The sequence below is a fragment of the Fusarium subglutinans genome (genome assembly GCF_013396075.1).
Source record: "Fusarium subglutinans strain NRRL 66333 chromosome Unknown NRRL66333_c0000215, whole genome shotgun sequence".
NCBI lineage: Eukaryota > Fungi > Ascomycota > Sordariomycetes > Hypocreales > Nectriaceae > Fusarium > Fusarium subglutinans.
In genome coordinates, this window is record NW_023502278.1 from 35957 (window position 1) to 51720 (window position 15764).

Sequence of the window (15764 nt, forward strand, 5' to 3'; positions counted from 1 at the left end):
TGGAATCTCTTGGTAGGAACATGTAGCTATGGGGAGGAATGACGTGCTTGATATAATGCACAAACTTCTCATGTTAGCCATCACGCAGCCCCCATTCTTGCCATACTGTTCATTAACTATGTTCTATACTATAAGCCTTCAATCACAGTCCTGGACTTTAATAATACATCTTGCTCAAAGCTTGGAGTCCCTGCTTGACAAATGGTGATGCTACTCAGAACCCCGCCCGAGCATGCTCAGCCAATCAGAAAATTAGCAAGCATAACTCTATCGCGCCCTATGCGATTAGCGTCAGCTCCTGTTGCCTGCCTTCCCCAACTGTTATATACAAGACGCCATGCACCCCTCATTTGAAAATAGGTATCCAACACAAGAACCCATCCAAGGCATAAGTAACCCGTTTAGGCCATCTACTGCTGACAGCCCTGACTATCCATACTGAGCGCATCGCTCATCCTTTAACTCTCCTGTCAGTAGCCTCAGAGTCAAGATGGCAGTCTATCACAGTGCAGATGGGAGAAAATTCTTCGTCCCCCTCGAGAACAACCCTCAGGTCTTCACAAACCTAGCCCACGACCTAGGCATGGACCCCAAGCTGGCGTTTCATGATGTCTATTCCCTCGACGAACCAGAGCTCCTGGCCGTGGTGCCGCGCCCAGCACACGCTCTCATCTTCATCACGCCCTCTAACGCCTACCACGCCGTCGAGGCTGAAGACGTAGCCGCTGGCAAAAGAACACCAGCTCCTCCGAACCGGAAAGCTTACTCGATGGAAGGCTTCGATGGCCTCTATCCCACTGACGGCAACCAGCCGGTCCTCTGGTTCCCCCAGACAATCGGCAACGCCTGCGGCATGGTAGCCCTGGTCCACGCCCTACTCAACGGTTCCTTGCGTGAGCGTCTGGTGCCGTCATCGCCACTAGCTGGACTCCTCGATGAAGCTCTAAAGCTGCCCTTACCCACTCAGCACGCGGACCTACTATACAACTCAGCTGTTATAGAAGAGGCACACAGCAAGGCGGCTGCTAGAGGCGATACGGCTGCACCTGATGCACAAGATCCTATTGGGTATCACTTCATGGCTTTTGTGAAGGGTGCGGATGGAAATCTCTGGGGGCTGGATGGAAGCTTTGGTGGGATGATGTGCTATGGACCTGTGGGCGAGGGAGAGGATATGCTGAGCAGCAAGGTCTTGGATATTGGGGTGCGGCGGTTTATTAACGCAGGGGAAGGGAGTGCTGAGTTTAGTATCATTGCGCTCTCAGAAGACGAGGAGTAAGTTTGCTATTGATAATCGGTGAGGCTTGTCTTACTACTGAGCTGTCAATAGATTTGTTTCCTGGGGCGAATTAATGAGAAGAGAATCGAGTCTCTTTTTGAGGGTCGGAACTAGCAAAAAGATCTTTACTCGCTACCGTGAAAGCCGCCTTTGACGTACATTGCCAACTCATGCAATCTCTGCCTCAATCAACATCTCATACTGCTGAGGATCAGGCCAGAACTTGACAATCTTGAACCCAGCCCCGGTCAGCAATTCTTCCCACTGACTCTTAGTTCGCTCAGAGGCTGAAAGAAGAGACATCATCTGAACGTCCATGGTAGTCTGGCTAATACTAGCCCCAGTTGGCGGCAACACGATGTCGTAGACGAAGAGCTTAGAGTAGCCCCTTGTCATAGCATCCTTGGTATTCCGAAGGAGCTGAGTTGCTTGGGCATCGGGCCAGTCGTGAAGAACAGCGTGCATAAAGTACGCCCGGGCTCCTAGCTTCAATCAGTACTTGAAATCTTTAGCTAACTAGGATGAGAGACTTACCCTTTACAGGCTGGGGCTTGAAGAAATCATGCACCATAGCCGTGATCTTCTCATCAACATCCGCCCGCTCAATAATCTCCGGTAGATCCTGCAGCACCAAAGCCCCCTTTTGCAAATCCGGCCTGGCCTTGAGAACGCGAGAGATATCAATGCCAGTATTACCGCCAATATCAACAACAAGCGGTTTGCTCAGCTCAGCATCTTCGACCAACTTGCTAGGATCGTAAATCTTAGTCCAGGGCGTTTTCCAAGACGTCCAGGCCTCCATGTGACCTGTAAAAGCTTCATAGCACTCTGGGCTCTTCTGAAGACGACCGAAGAAGTTGAGGCCATCGGGATCACTACCTGTATAGTTATTGTCTTCTGCTGCTGTAGGGACTTTGTAGCCTATTTTGGCGAGGTATTTGGGGAGATTCTGTCCTGCTGAGATGTACTGGTAGGTTCTAGATTTCATTAGTTGCCGTTAGCTGCCGTGTTAGCTCTATGGCTGGGAGACTTACGCTGCTTCGAGTGACGCTCGGACCTTGGTACTTTCATCACCAATGGCATAAGAGAACGGCGTGGGCTTGAAGGTATCCACGTCTGTCTCCTCGACCACATAAAACGCAGCCAAGAGACGGAAAAGTCGCCCTAGAGAAAGGTAAGCTAGAACTAACATGGCGGGAATATGACAGCTCACTTAACAAGTCTGACTCAACATCCCTCCCAGTCAACTTGACCAACTCATCAATCGTCTTCTTCCCTCCACCTTCTTTAGTCCAGGCCTTCCAGATTCCCAAGTCAATCGCGGTCTGCAGCGACGCAAAAACGGCAGGATGCTCAAAACAAAAACCCCATGCTCTTTCGTATGGTGTCTCGACTCTTGCTAGTAAACGACGCGCAGCTGCACGGACACGAAGACGCTCGACTTCATCGCCGCCGAATTGACTAGGGTTCACGGCATCGAGGCTGGCGATGACATCGTTTGTTGAAGAACTAACTGAGCCCATTGTTAGAAGTCAGGTAAAGAATGGGAGTGTGTTTTGTAGTGGAGCCGAAAAAGAAAAGTTAAGGGGATTGTGACAGAAAATGAGATAGCTCGCTTGTATAAATAAGTGTATGATTCACAGTCAGGTGTCTGCACTTAGACTAGTGATTCAGTCGATGTGGGAGAACCCTGCTGCCCCTTGCTGGGATGAGAAGTTGGTGTGGAGGGGCGTCTCTTTCAGCGCTATCTCGTGGTGAATTAGTCCAATACTGGCTTTGCTATCAGTTAGCTTGCAGTATTCGTAGATAGCAGACCTATTGGTCCATACAGAGGGCACGTGTTATCTTGGTTTGATCAGGACTAAAGGATTGCCTCTCCACCCTCAAGGGATAAAGGGAGTTTCTATGTGACAGATCCTTCAGATATCGACTGCGAAATAGTTCAAGAGAAGGTGAAGGCTGGATTAAGAAGTGCTGTTGCTACAGTACTCATAGTATTACCATACTATTCCCTTCGTGATAATGCACTAAATTTCGCTAGGATGACTGTTATTAGGCATCAGCAACGTCTGTGCTGCCAATTCACAAACATGAGTAGGAACTGCTCCCCATAATGATACGTCAACTGATGGAGAACAGATTCCTGCCCCATCCTCTCCAGGCTCTCCAGGCAATAGGGTCGCTTAGCTAGTTTCTACTAGGATGTTAATCCCACGGGGTAAGCGTGGTACTTCGGGTAATTCTTTACGTTATGGTGCCGCTACAAAAAGACCCGAAGTCGTGAGCTGAGGCTCATGCTATAGATAAGCTGTTGCTGCAACATAATTGACGCGGAATATATCATGGGCTTCGAGCCAAAAGGTATGTCAGATCCGGCCGTTTCATGGTTACCAGAAGCAAGGGCGCCTACAATCGTTGACCAATCCTTTTGAACCATTGATTTAACGGCGGTTGATCCATAACGGCCCGACGAAATGGTGCGGTTCATCAACGCCACGGCGAGCCACGATCGTCATATACATTGTTCTATAGTGGGTCTAAAACAGAGTCTATTCTGCCTGAAAGAGGAGAGGGAAGAAGCTAATGTGTTATTTTGACCGAGTGGCTTAGATCCTTCCTGCGGGAAATTGATCGGATTTGCCGCCTTCGATTAAATTCTGGCATCAGAGCCGCTAGGCAGGATTTCTGCGGGCGACTTTTCTTTAGTTCCCAAATCTTGACAGGCGATGTTACTCTGGCGGTTTCGCTTCTGCTAGTGGGGTTTCCTCGACTGTTACTGTCAGATATCATATGCAGTCGGTTGACAAATGGGGGCCAATGATGACTGTGGGGGAATATCTTGCCCGTTTGGGATAGAAAAAGCAACGAGCGCCGTTTGATGAGGCAATGGAGATAATTCATTGTCTCGGCAAGTCAAACGGATGGCGGCAACTGAGAAGAATCAGTTTGACTGTAGAATTGACTGCAAGACGCGTGCACTTCATAGTTCATACGCCAAACACAAGTTCCTGCAGGAGCCCCAGTCTTTGGAGTTTGGCGACGATCCAGATTGCCAGATACTCACTGTAAGCCTAGCAGCCTCACTAGAAGTCTGTCATATGTGATATCACATGAGAAAAGAGATAACAAGCCCGCATCAACCAAGAGTCACACCATGTTTGCCCTCGTCTCCGGAGTGTGATCAACATACCTTACTACCATTATACAACCACTTATTATTGGTCTATCTCCGAGTTTGCCTCTCTCGTGACAGACACACCATGTCGCCAACAAGGGTCTTCGCGTAGATCTCGTCAGAACAAAGTATAGTTAATAACCCTCCTTAACAATGCATTGAAACGCGCTAGGTAGTGATCCTTCGCTACTTTCTTTTTCCTTGGGGACTCGGCTGTGACAAACGTGTGATCAGGGGCAGTAACGAGTCTCGCTGGAGCCGATAAGTTCTTGAGGTCCAGCACGTAACGTGAACTACTCCAGTCTGTATTATTCCTATTCTTTTCGAAGACAGCTTGATCTTGGCCTTTTGGGTTTGCTGCGATCATGACGAGTTACTATGGATGCCTGGGGCCGATGCTCAATGTCGTCCTATGGGTTCAAGTCGTTATCTTTGCAATCTTCGTTGCATTGAGACTTTACACGAGATCTCAGATTCTGCACTCTGTCGGGGCAGATGATTACCTCGTTATCATTGCCCTGGTACAACGTTCACCCGACTCCATTCGTCTATTTATACTAACAGTCTGCAGGTCTTCCAGATCATCTACTCCGCCTTCGTAACAGCCGGTACCAAATACGGTCTCGGTCGCAAGTTCGCAGACATTGGAAACCCCGATGCATACTTCCGAGCCGTCGAGCTGGAAATATACAGCCAGGTAGCTGGGCTCATGGTAATCGGCCTAGGAAAATGCGCCGTCGGTATCTTTTTGCTGCGCATCGTGCGGAACAAGTTTCAGAAAGCGTTCATCTGGGCGTTTCTCGCCGGGACAGTCTTCATCACGTTGTTTTCTAGTATCGTTGTCGTTGTGCAGTGTGACCCTGTGCAGAGGACTTGGGATCGCCGGGTGCCGGGGACGTGCTGGATTGACTTTTCCAAAGTTGGCTTGACTGTGGGATGTAAGTTGTTCTTGTATGTATACTTGGAGGATGCTAATTTGTGTAGCCTGGTTTGTTGTTGCGGACTTTTGTTTCGCGATTCTCCCGTGGTTTGTCATCTGTGAGCTCAACATGAAGCGCAAGGAGAAGATCACAGTCGCGTGCGGTTTAAGTCTCGGTATTTTGTAAGTCTTCATTGTGGCAGATGCTGAATAATCTTGACTGATGATGTTAGTGCTGGTATCTGTGGTATTGTCCGTACCGTTGCTCTCAACGGATTGAACGCCAGTGAATACATATGTATGCCCTTTCAACCCGCACAGACTATCGACTTACGTGCTGACTTTTACAGACGACACAGTCGACATGCTCATCTGGTCCGCGACCGAAAGCACCGTGACAATAATGTGCTCCTCCATCCCCGTTCTCCGCCCTCTCTATGTGCGCTTCAGATACGGAAGCCAAGGCGACAGCTCCGGTGCAGCGAGCTCCTACAAGCTTCCCATGTACGGCAATCACAGCGGTCGGAGATATGGAAACGGCTCAGTGCCTGGCACAGAAACGATTGGAGGTGGCGGACCATCAAACAGAACTGTCATTGCGTATAATGCAAATGCCAGCGATGAAAGTATACTTCGCGATGCAAAGACTCAGAATGATATCAGTGGGATTAGACGAACGGATGAAGTGTCGATAAGCTATGGAAAACAAGATGCTAGAGGGATGGTTGGGGATTGGAAGTAATAGCCACTGAGAAAACGGTCTAAAAGAACCGGAACATGGAAAGCTTGACATGTCCTAGTTCCAGTCAACGAACGGGTAGATGTTCGTGATCTGGATCCTACCAGGTTGTACAAGTTGTAATAATACAGAGAAGTGCGCAGGCATAATCGATTTGCTGGACCAGCTGCCTACTTAGTATGTAGGTGTGGTGAGTACGCTCTTCTGCTCGCCGTGAGAGAGACGCTACTCCTTAGAGTGAAGAGTGAGATGCGTGGTTGATTCGTGTCGAGTCAAGGCCCATCTTGGGCTTCATCATGTCACTCTCAGTCCCCCTTGGGGCCCTCAATCCTATCTGTACCCATAAGCTGATGTAACACCTTGGGCAACCTCACAATCCCCTCATCAGCATCCCACCCGATTTCCAGCAACGCCGCAATAACCCTAGGCACATCCAATACCGTCGCACTCACCGTCCACGGAAATCCCAACGTCCCATCCCTCGCGTCCCTCATCCTCGTCGCCAGCCGTCGACTCTGGTAATCCGTGCAGAAACTCACAGAGGCAATTTCTCCCCAGGCAGCGTCGTGGACCTCGTCCGGTGTTTTACCCACCGCGCGTGAGGGAAAGAAGGCCTCAATGGAGACTCTACTGGCTTCTCTGGCGCTAAGGCCGTGGACTGGCATGCCAAGAACACGGCATGTGAGGCCAAGGGCGCCGAGGATATCAGTCTGGATGTCGATTATTTCGTCAAAGAAGAATTCCATTTCTTCTTGGTCTGGCTTCGTCCAGGCAAAGAGCTCGACCTCGGTAAACTCACACACTCCATACAGTCCCTCTGTGTCCAGCCCAGCCTCAGGCCTGTAACATCTTGAAGCAGCCACCCTTCTAAGCGGCAACTCCTCCTTGGAGATTATTGTGTTTGCCTTCATACTAGCCAGCGTAATCTCGCTTGTCCTCGTCAGACTCATCTCAGGCGCACCCTTTATCTTATTCTGCTCATCCTGAGCAATGTCATAAACCTGCTGCGCGCCGCTAGCATGACGAGGTTCAAAGCCGCACGCGGCGGAGATGTGAGAGTAGACTAGGGACGGAGGTGAGACGGGAGTCCAGCCTTGGCGAGTCGCGAAGCTGAGAGCGTACGAGACGAGGGCCTGTTCTAGGAGGGCGCCGGCGCCAACGAGATAGTACGATCCCCTGCCGGATGTAGAATTGTCGGAAGCAAAGCCGATGATGCCAAGCTGCTTTCCGATTTCGACATGATGAATAGGCTTTCCCTTGCTATCCTTGATCTGAATAGTCTTTTCATCGGCGTTGACATGACAGATAGGCTCAAACTCAGCCCCTCTCGGCGTCTCCTTGCTTGTGATATTCGGCAACGCCAGCGCCAAACCCTCTATCTTGCTCATGATATCCCCCTCCACCTCTTCAAATTCAAGAAGCCTTGTCTTAACTTCCCTTGCTTCGTTAAGCGCTCCTTCTATGTTCTTCCCCTCTTCTTCTAACAGTAGAAGCACAATCTGTAAAGCATTTGCGCGTTCGCGAAGAGATTTCGCAGCTTCCTGCAAAGCCTGGTGATAGTACATGAGCTTGATGATGCGGAATGGGTTGGAGGCGAGGTTAGGGTAGTTTCGTGAGAGGCAGTTCTGCGCGTAGAGATCTGGATTATCGCGGATATGGTATATGTCGAGGGTAGGCATTGCGGGGATTGAGGGGCGGTAGGAACAGGAGTAGTATTAAGTGGCTTGGATGCGAGGCATACGCTTGCATCGCAGGCATTTTACTATTATACAGTTCATTTTTGGTTGTTGCGGTGTAACGTTGGTAGTCAGTGAGGTTAATATGAAACTTCGATGTTATATGTATTAACGTGGCGCCACTATGTAGCAGGGCGCGAATGACCTACAAGTGGGGAAGCCATAGTGTTAAGCAGGTGCAGGTACTTCGTAGCGGCGCTCAAGATTATGCGCAAAAATGGCAAACCCTTTGAGCGGCAGATTTTAGTAGAAGAGTTCAATGCCCGGCACAGAAGCTTTCAGATACAGCGGACTATGAGGCACAATAGTTGTTGCATATAATGCAGTTATCAACTCAATCATATCAGTGGTATCAGAAGATGTCTTTGGTGCTAGAGACAGTCAGTGGTGGAAGTAATAACCACTTGGAGAAAGGTCTAAACTCTATTTCTGCACGATAAGCAATGCTCCAGTGAAGGCCGAAGTATTGATAAGGCGTAGATCGGCATGGTCTGGGCCTGTCGTCACTTTTGGTTTAGCGGAATATCATTGATAAGCAACCCCAGAAGAAATAATTACAGGCAGCCCCGCCCATTTCCTTAGTGATCTCGACACTACAACACCCCGTATCTCAGGCGCCTCAATTAACGACACGCGACGTATACGGAATGACTCATGGATCCTGGTCGCAAGAGAATAGGCTCCATCGCAGAGTCGGCTACATCCTCTAACCAGCGGAGTAAACGCGCCAAATACGCGCCTGTAGCTTGGTACGCGACCGTCCTTGCGGGTTTGGGATGAGATATGAGGTACTGACCCTGCTAGCAATGAGTGTAAGAAGAAAAAGCTCAAGTGTGTGAGGGAAGAGGGTGATGAGATTTGTAAGAGATGTGATGTTAATAAAGTCGAATGCATCTTTGCTCCTACAGTTCAACCAGCGAAGGAAGATGCTGAGCCGTCGCGAAGACGCTCAACTCAAGAACCTCAGTGTGTATCTCACCCATCTCACAAACTATCCCTAACACTTGACAGAACAGACGTCGGATCGCTCAGTCAACAAGTCATCGCCCTTCAAAACCAAGTCAATGCACTTACATCAGCCCTCCAAGACGTATCCCAGCGTCTCCCCCATATAACCCTCTCCTCCACAAAGTCCACTCCCCAAGGCCACCCGTCATCCACCTACCGCAAAGACATCCGCAACGTACATAACGGGCCGCGCGAGCCTCAATTCGTGGGCCCCACGCGCTCAGCGTATAGTTTCCAGATCGCAGAGAACTCCCTCACTGGCATGGGTATCGAGCCAAACGCTACCGGTACAAGCACGCCAGCTGAATCACCGAGTGAGACTGAGCCTGTTGCTGAGAGCGAGCATCTCTCGCCGGGGGTTGAGGATGTAGAGGTTCTGGCGAGTCTGGGAATTGCAGAGGTTCAGAGGCTGCTGGATGTTTATAATGAGGAGATTCAGAGTGTGTATCCGTTCATTGACGTTAACGAGTTGTCAAACAAGGCGGTTTCGGTGTTTCAGACGCCGATGGAGAATACGCTTAAGGATGTGCAGGCTATCAAGCTCGCGGTTGCTACGTCTGTTGCTATTGAGGCGCAGGGGCTGAATAATATCAGCAAGAAGTTGATCGACGAGGTTGAGCCTGTTATTTGCAGGATCTCAGGCGAGGCGTTTATCGACATTCAAGAACTTCAACTCATGATCATGCTGGTTAGTCAATCCTTGGCTCACATTACAATTGTTGACAGCATCTAGAGCATCTACTGGTTCCACTGCGGAGAGGACCTCCTGGCCTGGAGAGCCATCGGCAATGCCGGTCGCGAATGTCTCGAAATCGGTCTTCACCGCCGAACTTCTCTGTTTGAAAACTTCAAAAATCCATTAGAACGAGATTTGGCACTTCGTTGCTTCTGGTGTGTATACATTCTTGACCGAAGGTGGAGTTATGGCACTAGTCTATCATTCGGCATTTCCGATCGGGACATCGATCCCCAATGTCCAGAGCCAGTGAGTTTCCCTCATGTACCAAGCAAAAGTGTGTAATGACGATTAGAAGAGTGAGCAGCATCCGTATCTTCGATGCATGGTCTCCTATGCCAAGTTGTGCTCCAAGGTCTGGGAGGATCTACCGCTTGATTCCTCGCCATTCACGGTTCCTAAGGATAAGGTCGACTTCTTTGACTTTCTGACGCAGAAATGGGTTCACTCTATACCTGAGGATTTACAGCTCGTATATCCTCGACTCTCACAAGCTCCGCGTCATCAACCCCGAGTCTTACAGCGCTTGAGAACGCTACTTTATCTAAGGGGAAATTACATCCGAAACTTGGTTCTGCGGCACCATGTCATGAGTGCTGAGAACTTGCGCTCCGACATGCAAGGGGCTCAACTGGTTGTCAGTCTCGCGCAAGATACGATCCAAGTTCTAGTGAATCTGAACGAGACAAGTGACATCTACGCTCGGCAGAAAGCAACGTTTAATTATTTTCTCACGGGTGCTTTGGCAACAATTCTTCTAGCAGTATGCCACGGCCCAGATGTCTTTGCCGATCGCTGCCGGCAAAGTTTCCAAGATGCAGTTCGTCTCCTCAAAAACATTTCACAGCACGGACAACTAGGCCGAAGACTATGGCGCTCACTAAAAGGGACGATTCATCGGGCTTTATCGCTAGAGTCGCCGATCACACCTACTGGGAACACAGCACTCGCGGAGATTCTGCAGCAGGAGACGCCAGAGGTTCGACAGCAACAGACGCTTGTTCCGACGAGTTGGCCGAGAAATGGGCTGGGGAGTAATTTTATGGATGAGAATATGGCGGATATGTTTGGGCTGGAGACGGATCTGTTGAATTTGTTTAGTGCGTTTGAGCAGGATAATATGTTGAGGCCGGTGAGTCAGGTCAACGGGCTTGATCAAGCTTCGGCACTGCCGGATCAGAATGGGGGTGTTGGACAGGGTGATGACTTGAGTCGATTCAATGGCGGGTTCTAGAAGTCACGATTGAATGGAACTTGGTGGAGACCAGACTGTAACAATATGATCGAAGCATTGGTATCTTAAAGAGCGTGTTCATTTCATAGTATCGTACAAATTGAGCTCCCAAGTATCGTCCTATCCCATGATAATAGTGTCAAGACAATTTAGACCTTCCATCATAACGCGCTATCAAGGAAAAGACCCATATCTCCAATTTTTAACTATCACTGTTCAATTATTTGTCATGGACTCCATCACGAAGACCTTCGACAACGTCAAGGTCAACGACCGGAACCTCAAACTTGTACTTCCCACGGAAGACATAGTACGCAATGCCAGCAAAGAGCCACCCAGACAAGACAACGATGGAGTAGTTCATGTTCTGCGGTGTAACTGGCATAGCAGATGGAAAGGTGCTGAAAATGACAACAACAATGATCCATATCAAACTGATCACATTGGCAGCTGGGCCAGCGATACGTCCGAGCTTGAAAGGACCAAAGCCATTGGAAGTCTGAAGGCTCTTCCTGGCAAAGAGCATGGCGATGATGGGTAGAGCATAGCTGACATACATGCCAATAATTGACATGGAGAGAATGGCATTGAAGGCAGTGGTGTTGCCGAGGTAGATGAGACCAAGCAACATCTGAAGAACAATAACAACCACGACAGCGTAAACAGGAATCTGAAGACGCTTGTCGACTTTGCTGAGTTGTTTGTCAAAAGGAGTTGACTTATCTCTGGCAAAAGCCCACAACGTTCTTGACGTAGATGTAGTTCCAGCGACAGTCGCTGCAACAGCAGTGCTTGTAATGATGACAGAGAGAACAGTGCAGCCTGCCCGACTCTTAGTCACGTCAAGGAAGATCTGCATGAATGGAAAGCCAGTGGGTGTTGCGAGAAGTTTCTCGAGGGGACCGGTTGAGAAGAGGAAGATGATGCAGTAGACGAGACCCATGAGACCGTTGATGGTTACACTGCCTACCATGGCGAGAGGGACATTACGGCTGGCGTGGGGCATTTCTTCTGCTAAATGGCAGGCGGCGTCGTATCTGTGATGGGTTAGATGGGATACAGTGAGTGCAATGGGAGGACATACCCGAGGAAGGGATACACGGCACTCAAGAGGCCTACTAGCCATGATACACCATCGCTGGCCCATCCACTAGAGTTGGTGACCTCTGTAAAGACAAACGAAGCCGAGTTCTTGGGTGCCATGACACCGAGGACAACAACGATTGTGACAAAGCCGATGACATGAATGGCGCCTAGAGCCGTCAGTTCCGAAAGATCTCCCGCCAGTGGAAGTACTTACCCGACACCGTATTGATGTGCGGAAGAAGTCTATCCCCCCAGATGTTGAGAACAAGCGCATAAACAAGGACAAGCCAGTAGAACAACATGCCCCGCCACCGCTCAGGAACATACGTATCGTTGTTCACAATTATAAGAGCCTGCATCTGTAGCCCAGCAGCAAAGGCAGCAGACGATGTGAGAACAACCTGTCCGCCAATGCTGATCCAGCCTGTGACCCAAGCCGCGGTCGATCGAATGGAAGTGGGTGAAAGGGCTGCTACCCAATGATATTGACCTGATTACCATTCCGAAGCGTTAGTCTCGGGCTAAAAGGGTCACTTCCAGGGGGGGATGTACTGACCTCCAGCTGTAGGATAGATCGAAGCGATCTCGCCGAGAGAACTGGCGATGCAGATTGAACATACTGCTGATAGTAGACTGAATATGTTAGCTGTGCTTGTGTTCGGGCAACGGGAGACGGACTAGTTGTAGAAGAGACAGGGTGCTCCGCCGCTGATGAGAGCTGTAGCGACGACGGAAGATAGAGCCTCCCATGTCGCCATGAGACAAACACATAGAGCACAGAGGGAAAAGAGAGAATACTGTCTTCGAAGTTCCTGCGTATGACCCAACTGCGCAAGACGCAGGGCATCATCGCTCGAAACTCCGGTATTACCCTCAAGACTCATGGCGTCCTTGTCAACAGCCACGTTAACTTTCTCAGGCTCGCCCATTTTCAGACAAAGAACAATAAATAATTATATAGTAAAATTTTGGCTGTTTCTTTTGGGTAGTGGAGCTATGGAATTCACGGAAATGTCGTTCATATAAATCATCTTGATAAGGGAAAAGAGATACCGGAGGACCCCCCTGCTGGCATATCACATCTCTGATCAAAACACACGCTAAACAGGGGCCGTATCAAGAACGCGGGGAGATCTAACCTAGTACGTCGTAGCAAATGCTTTACGGGCTGTGTTATCACTTGACAAGGGTGTTGATAGTGGGTGAGATAAGAGAGATTGTGCTTCCGCGTTCCGAGGGGCGTTCCGAGTGTAACGCTCGGAACGAGACCTTCCGGGGTGTACTATTTGACAGCTGCAAAACATCGCATCTGCTGATTGATCGAACCAACAAACCACAATTCCATTGTCCTGAGTCTTTTTTGTCCAACCATGGCTGCACCACATCCTTTGTCTGCCCTCACGGCGCGTGAGACCAACCTTGCTCGCGACATCGTCAAGGCGTCTCACCCCGGTGCGCTGCTGTTCTTTAGACAATCGTACCTGTTTGAGCCCCCCAAGGAAGAAGTCCTCAGATTTCTTGAGCTTGAGCACTCTGGTTCTCTGACTGCTTCGTCGCCGAGACCTGATCGCTGCGCGCAGGTTTTCTACGATGTCATTGGCGGAGACCAGAAGTCGCTTTACTATGAGTCTGTGGTTGATGTTACGAAGCGGAGTATTGTTGCGCAGGAGCTCATCAGCGAGGAGCACCAGGCCAGTTTGACCATGTAAGTCAACCTATTATTTATGACTAAGTGCGATGCTGATTTAGTAGGGCTGAGTTTGACATCGTGGTCGAGGCTTGCAAGAGATCAAAGATGTTCCAGGATAAACTCAAGGAGATCAAGCTCCCAGAGGGTTTCGAGACAGTCATTGAGCCCTGGCCATATGGTGCACCAGATTTAGAAGATGGCAACACGCGCTACTTCCAAGCTCTCGTCTTTGCGCGCGATGCTCGCAAGGGTCAAGATTCCAACTTTTACGCTTATCCCATGCCCTTGATCCCTGTCATGGATGCTGCTACCAATGAGATCATCCGCATTGACGAGCCTGCCACAGGCGGCAAGGGCGATAGTCTCACTGGCAAGACGTATGCCACTGGGGCTATTGATCACTGCCAGAGCGCAGAGTATGTCCCTGAGCTTTTGGAGAGTGGGACGAGGAAGGATTTGAAGCCCTTGATGGTTGTGCAGCCTCAAGGACCGAGTTTCTCGATTACAGAGGGGAATCTCATCCAGTGGCAAAAGTGGAGGATGAGGGTTACGTTTAATCCTCGCGAGGGAGCAGTCATCCACGATATTCGCTATGATGGACGTCCTGTTCTATACAGATTGAGCATCAGCGATATGGTAAGTTTACTCACGAATTCTCGCAAGAGATGTGCTAACGGTGGCAGACTGTTCCTTATGCGGATCCTCGTCCACCATACCACCGCAAGCAAGCCTTTGACTTTGGCGACGGCGGTCTTGGGCATTGCGTCAACAACCTCACTCTCGGCTGCGACTGTCTCGGCGTGATCAAGGTAAGCTCCAACCCGAACTCACGAGTTTCATGACTAACGACGCTAGTACTTCGACGGTGTCCTCACAGACGCAGATGGCTCTGCGCAGGAAACCAAGAACGTCATCTGCCTGCACGAGCAAGACAACGGCATCGGCTGGAAACACACCGACTGGCGAACTGGCCGCGCCGTAGTAACACGCCGCCGCGAGTTGGTCATCCAGTTCATCATCACCCTCGCCAACTATGAGTACGTCTTCAACTACAAGTTCGACCAAGCAGCCGGCATCGTCGTGGAAGCCCGCGCAACAGGCATCGTGTCCGTTGTAAACATGGATCCCGGCAAGACAGCACCCTGGGGAAACATCGTCAGCCCCGGCGCCCTCGCTCAAAACCATCAGCATGTTTTCTGCGTGCGTATCGATCCCTCTATCGACGGTAATGAAAACACCGTTGTGCAAGAGGAGAGTCTTCCGTTGAGAATGGACAAGAGGACGAATCCTAACGGAAACATGTATGAAGTGCGCCAGACACAAATCACCACCTCCCAGGGCATCGACGCCGCGCCTTTCAGCAACAGGGTCTTCAAAGTGCAAAACCTGAACAAATTAAACCGCGTATCGGGAAAGCCAGTCGGCTACAAGATCACACCCCCCGCAACACAACTCCTCCTCGCGGACCCCAACAGCACACAAGCCAAGCGCGCGTTATTCGCGAAGAAGCACTTCTGGGTGACCAAGTACAAGGACCACGAGTTTTTTGCTGGCGGACGGTACACGATGCTTAGCAAGAGTGAAGTCGGCGGTGTGAGCGACGCAGCTGATCGGTGCGATGATGTGCTGAATCAGGATGTTGTGTGCTGGAGTGTGTTTGGCCTTACGCATAATCCGCGGGTGGAGGATTGGCCGGTCATGCCGGTTGAGATGCTGCAGTTGCATATTTCGCCTTCGGATTTCTTTACGGGTAATCCAGCGCTTGATGTCCCGTCTGATAAGGATGTTGCGTCGAGGTTGACGAGTGGGTGCTGTAAGGAGGAGGGACCTAAGCTTTGATCGGCATCATTTGATGGTATCAGGAGTGACATGGCATGGCATGAGATTGTAAATCAGTGTTTGCGTTATTTTAGCATGAATGAGATTTTTTGAGACAACTGCCGGTTCCTGCTTGTATCGTGAAACGATTCCGGTAGTGAACATGTTGAAATAAACATTTGTATAATATTTTGTGACTTATTACCCTAGAGTCTCAAAAGCTGTTGATTGCGGGTCTGAGGCGAATGACCACGTAAAGTCCACCACTACTCCAATGTAGTTAGAGCTTCTCACCATGACAAATAAATGTCAGATCAGGATAGTTACATTCCTTCTCTCATGCA

General features: G+C 49.8%; 7 protein-coding genes across 7 annotated transcripts; 4 read left to right on the plus strand and 3 right to left on the minus strand.

Annotated features, from left to right (window-relative positions):
* Positions 1-490: 490 nt before the first annotated feature.
* Positions 491-1279, plus strand: FSUBG_11390 (ubiquitin carboxyl-terminal hydrolase family 1; the record flags this gene model as incomplete). Its single annotated transcript, XM_036676067.1, has 1 exon — positions 491-1279. The coding sequence occupies one exon, from the start codon at positions 491-493 to the stop codon at positions 1277-1279; it is 789 nt and encodes a 262-aa protein (XP_036533130.1).
* Positions 1280-1447: 168 nt separating this feature from the next.
* FSUBG_11391 (uncharacterized protein) lies at positions 1448-2802 on the minus strand (the record flags this gene model as incomplete). Its single annotated transcript, XM_036676068.1, has 4 exons — positions 1448-1761; positions 1814-2256; positions 2314-2443; positions 2493-2802. 4 exons carry the CDS (start codon positions 2800-2802, stop codon positions 1448-1450), a joined length of 1197 nt encoding a protein of 398 aa, XP_036533131.1.
* A 2017-nt stretch (positions 2803-4819) lies between these two features.
* On the plus strand, positions 4820-6115 carry FSUBG_11392 (uncharacterized protein; the record flags this gene model as incomplete). The annotated part of the gene is made up of 5 exons (XM_036676069.1): positions 4820-4975; positions 5026-5392; positions 5439-5556; positions 5607-5671; positions 5724-6115. The coding sequence occupies 5 exons, from the start codon at positions 4820-4822 to the stop codon at positions 6113-6115; spliced, it is 1098 nt and encodes a 365-aa protein (XP_036533132.1).
* Positions 6116-6417: 302 nt separating this feature from the next.
* Positions 6418-7791, minus strand: FSUBG_11393 (seryl-tRNA synthetase; the record flags this gene model as incomplete). Its single annotated transcript, XM_036676070.1, has 1 exon — positions 6418-7791. The coding sequence occupies one exon, from the start codon at positions 7789-7791 to the stop codon at positions 6418-6420; it is 1374 nt and encodes a 457-aa protein (XP_036533133.1).
* Positions 7792-8774: 983 nt separating this feature from the next.
* Positions 8775-10826, plus strand: FSUBG_11394 (uncharacterized protein; the record flags this gene model as incomplete). The annotated part of the gene is made up of 4 exons (XM_036676071.1): positions 8775-8814; positions 8865-9544; positions 9590-9841; positions 9888-10826. 4 exons carry the CDS (start codon positions 8775-8777, stop codon positions 10824-10826), a joined length of 1911 nt encoding a protein of 636 aa, XP_036533134.1.
* A 220-nt stretch (positions 10827-11046) lies between these two features.
* Positions 11047-12841, minus strand: FSUBG_11395 (amino acid transporter; the record flags this gene model as incomplete). Its single annotated transcript, XM_036676072.1, has 5 exons — positions 11047-11863; positions 11911-12079; positions 12127-12402; positions 12469-12545; positions 12591-12841. 5 exons carry the CDS (start codon positions 12839-12841, stop codon positions 11047-11049), a joined length of 1590 nt encoding a protein of 529 aa, XP_036533135.1.
* A 441-nt stretch (positions 12842-13282) lies between these two features.
* FSUBG_11396 (copper amine oxidase 1) lies at positions 13283-15441 on the plus strand (the record flags this gene model as incomplete). Its single annotated transcript, XM_036676073.1, has 4 exons — positions 13283-13617; positions 13665-14238; positions 14286-14411; positions 14458-15441. 4 exons carry the CDS (start codon positions 13283-13285, stop codon positions 15439-15441), a joined length of 2019 nt encoding a protein of 672 aa, XP_036533136.1.
* Between the last annotated feature and the right edge of the window lie 323 nt (positions 15442-15764).